At 28.8% G+C, this 6000-nt stretch overlaps 1 protein-coding gene across 1 annotated transcript in view; it reads left to right on the plus strand.

The window, feature by feature from the left end:
* The window catches only part of ppk23 (amiloride-sensitive sodium channel pickpocket 23), a 133878-nt gene extending 128478 nt beyond the window's left edge, over positions 1-5400 (plus strand). Inside the window, exon 10 of the mRNA XM_081742728.1 lies at positions 804-5400. Coding sequence (XP_081598854.1) covers positions 804-1144 — 341 coding nt within the window. The 3' untranslated portion in view covers positions 1145-5400. The remainder of the gene's footprint in view (positions 1-803) is intronic.
* The last annotated feature ends 600 nt before the right edge of the window (positions 5401-6000 follow it).

The following is a 6000-nucleotide window of genomic DNA, read 5'->3' on the forward strand; positions in this document are numbered from 1 at the left end:
TTTCAATTTTTTTCTTGCAATAAAGGCAAAATGTTTACTCGTCTGTACCGTAAACAGCAAAATTAACATTTCCGGGTAATTTACTCATATCTTGAAGAAAGAAAAGTAAAAGATGTGTAACATATTTTCATAAAAATATTGAAAAATTACAGGGCAAAAAGGGACTTTTTGCCTCTCAGGATGGGATTTTGTAAAGTTTCAAGTTAGTATCACTGCTTTATATTTACCACGGTCTCTTTCGTTCCAATCACCACTGTTTCCAACATTTTAGAATTTATAATCATCAGCGGCGTATGCAAGCATGAGTTTTGTATATGTATGTTCCCCGACTAAGCAACTCTTTGTTGAGAAAATAATCGATGATAATTTGAGAACGATAATTTTTGTTTCAGTTATTGCTACTCACAAGGAAGTTCATTCCGTGAAAGATGTTCTTTCCGGTTAACTACGCGGAAATAGTCTTGAAGGTTTCTAATATACTTAGGCGTGTGTACATGTTCCAATACGATTATTTGTAATACTGTAATTTAATCAAGCCGATTTTTCCAATTATTATCTTGAAATTCATTATTATTAAATTCATTATTCAATTATTGTCGTAAATTTCAAATTGTCATATTGGGCGTCATATGTCATTGATAGCAAACATTCGGCCACGGAATTTGGCAAATAATTCCCCTTATATTTATTCATTTACTGTATCTCATGATGTTTCATTGCTTTTGTTTTTCGTAATTAGTTTCTTAAATTAGGAAGTGAAATATGCGAGAAATGCATGATGTTATTGTTCTTTTTTTTTTCAGTGTCTTTTGGTGGCATCGCCGGTCTGTTTCTGGGTTTCAGCTTGCTCAGTGGAATTGAAATCTTGTACTACTTCATCATGCGTGCATTCTGCATGTTATACAGAAATGAGGATGAACTGGAAGAGCTGTACGCAGAGTACCTAAAACTGCCGAAACGTGTGCCAGATCTCAGTCTTGTACCAACTTTCTGCCGACGTAAGGAGAAGATATCTCCTTCAGACAAGTTCTACAAAGGCGGCAAGATTATCGATGCCAAAGCGGTGCCAATGCCTGCTAGCATTGCAAAGGCCCACTTCAACACTGATTTCAACACTCCTTACAACCTCCCCTACTTGCCTTAAAAGGTCTTGTGGCACCTGCTTCATTACAGTGAAAGGGATGGTACTTAAAGAGGAAAGGATGCAGTACATTTCCTCTAGATTTCATCTCTTACTTTTTTCCAAACTAATTCACACAGGCTATCCATTATTCTTGAGAGATACAACTAGTGATTTGTATGTATTGCAGTACAATACTTCTTCATTCTTGAAGGCAATATTAAACTTTGCTATAAATTTACAAGTTTTTTTCTTCATTTTCATCTATATATCTACTATAATGTCTTGTAACTATCTACTAAGAAAGAAGTAATTTTCCAAGAAATTAGAAAAAATATATATATTATTTATCATTGTCAGAACTCATACCAAATGTATTTTATTTATTTATATGAATAATGACTGATTGATTGCAATAATTATTATTTAGGATTATTATCATTTTAATCAGCATAATTAAGAATTATAATTATTATTATTAATCTAAAATTTGCCTTTTTTTCCGTATGTTGTCACTCCGAAACTAATTCACTGGCGCCATGACTCTTTAATCATTGTTTTCAGTTTTAGAAACAAACAAGTTTCTTACAAACAAACAAAAAAAAAATAGTTTTAAACCTTGTAATAGTAAGAGAAAAGAACGTTTTCATATTAGAACAATGAAAACTTATCTGACCATCAAATTTTTGTTTGAAAACTTATTTTTGTTAAATTCTTTTTTAAGTTAATTTCTAAAATGTCTTAAAAACTTATCATGTTGCTATCTTTATCAATTCAGTATCATTTCCAAGATGTGGATGTTCATTTTTAATTCTTTTAAATATTATTTTTGATCTAGAATAGCCTAAGTACATGAAAATTTTGTTCCTATAAAAGTGAGAAATTATTGTTTTTCATAATTATGAGAAACAATCCCATATTTTCAAGTACATTTTGATCTTAGAAGACTGAACACAATCATATTACTAAATAATACAATTTTTAATGACTGATGATATCATAAAAATACCATTGATATACAATTTAGATTACTATTTGATTACTTTCGTAACGATTTTTTTAACTGCTTACTGAAGAAAGAAATGGTACAGATTAATCTCCAAATATGTGTCATAGTGTTAGTTTTATGCAAAAAAAAAAAAAAAAAAATCCGTTAAAACAAAAATTACATCATTTTGACTTACAAAATGCATCTTTACCAACAGTATAATTGTCCCAAAGACGATCAATTACTTGAGTAAGTTAATATTGAAATCGAAGTATATTGTTAGAACTTCAAGTGATAACAAGTGATAAGAGATACATATATAAAATACTTATATTTATTTATATTGCTGCGAATTTACCAATTAATAACATTAAAATAGTGTTGTATGAGAATTACGTATGAAATGACATTTAACTTTAATTCTATATATAGTGATTAACATATTACACTAATATGTGTAGTACCCACATGTGAAAAGTATGTTACGCCCGTCTCATATAGCCTCACAGCTGAGAGGGACTTAAAATCAACTCAACTCAAGAGTATGTTACGAAGTATTTTTGTCAAAAAGGAAAAATCACTCAGCGAAAGTTTTAATGATCTCAAAAACAAGAATACTTCTTGGGAAATCTCTGGTGATAGTTGAGAATAGGTAACTTATTGTGAAACTGTTCTACAACAACAACAAAAAAACTTTGATATTGATCTCTGTATAATGTTGCTAGTGCATCTAGTGTAAAAACTAACATTTCGCCAGCAAAACATGAAACATAATATGCTTCTATCCTGGAAAAAGTTGTCGAATGTTAGAAGATGAGTATTAGGACATAGAAGCAAATCAAATACGATATTTAATATATATGCGATGTTTCATTGGACTAAAATCCCCGTTTGTGATTACGAATTGTGATGTTTAGAAAGTGTGTGTAATATAATGAAAGGAACTTGACCGAAACTAAGGTTTAGTAACACTATAGTGACATCTATAAACATCAAGGTCACGCTCACATAATATGAAAGACTTATTCAGTGTAAATTCAAATATATTCAGGTGATAAAGAAGAGAGACACAGTATATTACAGTATTTTATTTTGTTTGTTTCGTGAAAGCAAAAATATGTTTTATGAATCATCCTATTGTCATTGTGTTTAGTCACCTAATAAATTGTTCAATTTCTTTAAGAAATATTACGAAATGTTAATGATTATAATGGATGGTTTCGCAGAACAGCTAGTTGGTTGAAACGTAACCAATAGAACAATACTACAATTGTCTTATATTCGTATAAAAATGTGTGTGTATAGTATCGATTGGTCGGTTGTTGCATCTTTTAAGTAGAACTAAAATAAAAAAATGTACCACGCTTTTTCCAGTAATGTTGTTAGGTTTTCCCTCAACATTAGTATTTGATATGTGATATGTATATAGAATTCACAAATAGAGTAAATTTTCAAACATCGAGAAACATGGTTTATTTATATGTTTATTTATTATCTTTGTTATTGAATTTTACTTCAAAATGCCATTTGGAAGCAAATTCTTACATCACTGATGGTACAAAATACTTTGTAAACATTCTGTAGTATAGTAGTATTATTCTTTCTTTTAATTTTTTATCATACAGCTTAGATGAAATGATTCAAAATGCTAAATGCATAGGTAAGTTAATTAATTCATCCTTGATAATTTCTTAATAGAATTTTATCAGTTGAAATATTAAGATGTTACTCCAGTAGTACTATTGATGTATTGTAAATTATTATCCTATTTTGAAATAATTCATTAAAAATAATTTTATTCTTTATATTTCTAATAACATTAAGTGGTGTAAATTTCAGTTGTCTTCTTCAAATTGTAATTTCAAAAAACAATTAGCAAATCTGGTCTTTTCTAATGTTCATCAAGGACAACTCTCATCAATAAAATAGAACATTTTGCTGGCATATTATTTTCAGAAATAATAAATAAATTTTGTTCATTAAATTTGAAGACCATGTTTCAAATCAAATTTTATGCCGATATCTGTGAAGTACAATTTTTTGTTTTGTTAACATCGAAAGCTTCACAATGTTTGAATGATATAATTCACTTAAAAGAACTATGTTTTACTGTATGTACAAATGTTCTAATTTCTTACATTAATATGTTTGTAAATATTATTAAATATTTCGAATGCTTCTAATGTAAATATGTGTTAGTATTTAAACTTTAAAAATTGAGTTTTCGTGTTGTGTAATGTTGCTGATTAAAGCTGGAGGAGGAATGATTTTTTCATAATTTCCTAAGTAAATGAAACAGACATAAAACAAAAATAAACTAACTCTTAGTAAGTAAACAGTGCCTAAAGTCTGGGTCTAACTGATCTACGATATGCTTCTTAAAATATATTTTGTACTCAATACGTTACACTTTTGGTACCATTTGTGTCGTCGCACTTTCGATTAGTTGTATATCTCAAATATCTATCACATGTACTACTGCTACGTCACACTTTTGGTACCATTTGTGTCATCGCACTTTCGATTAGTTGTATATCACAAATATCTATCAGATGTACTACTGCAAGTAAAATAGGTCTTTATTGTTTTATTTTATGTTGTAAGGAACAATCAAAACAGTGTAAAATATGTTTAAAATATGCACTAAATGCAAGATGATTACTATCATGAGTAACGAAGAAGTTGTAGTGTTTAATTTATTTCACATTTAATGCTATTTTTAACGTGCAATTTGTGTTTCTGTTGATGCAATTTAACGTTGCAAAACATATTTAATTTCGAATCTAATTCATGATATATGAATGTGATTCTTACTATAGGCTACGTATTAGCTTCGATAAACTTCGTTACATTTTATTAATACCTGTATTATTTTTTTTTCATTTAGACGTTCAGCTTTTTCTTATACTTTTTCACTATCATAATTTATTATATCATAGTTTATCTATCAAGCAGACTAATTGCGAACTATAACAATTACTACTATTAAAATTTACTTAATTGAAATAATTTTCATTTTAACTTTTCAAAGAATTGATTTATATAAAGTTTGTGTCCAAATTTATCAAACAGTAAGATTTAATGTGATTTACCAAAATACGTAATAAAATCGGCAGAATATAAGATTTTAAAAATAAAAAAAAAAGTTTTCGAAATAAAAAATGTACAATTATAAGGCACATGTTAAATTGCTCAACTATAAACAAAATCACATACTAAATCTAGAATTGGCTTAATGGAATGCGTGTTGTAGAAAAATTTGTGTTTTGAATAAATCTGTTTAAAAACATTATATTTATTTCAACTCAACCTTCATTTAATTAAAAGTTACTCCTTGATTTAGGAATTATAAGATAACTGTTAAAATGTTAAACTCTACAAAGACTTAAGAAGTCAGTTGTAGAGAGATCACCTCCGATGCAAAGGTTTATAAATTCAATCCTTGGCTACATGAATTATCATTAAGGCTATAAGATTAAGCCTATCCAAATATATTAACAGCAGTGTCAGATGATGTTTTTCGATATTGATACAATGAATTTTATTAAAATTGTTTTATTCCATAATTCGTTGTTTGAACTTCAAACGAGTAATAACAGATTTGAAGTAGAATTCTTGAAACAACGCATTGAAGGCTATTTTTTTACGTAGCCTTTACCCTTTTTCATGGAATCATGAGGATAGGCAGTGACAATCACCCATCTCTCTCAGCAGACGAAAATTATTTAAGCAATATACAATTTAACACGATGCAATGAAAATGGACGAATGCTGACGAAGCTAAGGGTAGCTTTGCGGGTGTTCGGGAAGCCAAAAGTGACAGACGGGGTGTTGTATAAAACAGAAAGACTATGAAAATGTAGTAGTCCGCATTAATAAGAAGTTCTGACGA

This window comes from Thermobia domestica, chromosome 16 (assembly GCF_964235325.1).
Source record: "Thermobia domestica chromosome 16, izTheDome1.hap1.1, whole genome shotgun sequence".
In the NCBI taxonomy this organism is placed as follows: domain Eukaryota; kingdom Metazoa; phylum Arthropoda; class Insecta; order Zygentoma; family Lepismatidae; genus Thermobia; species Thermobia domestica.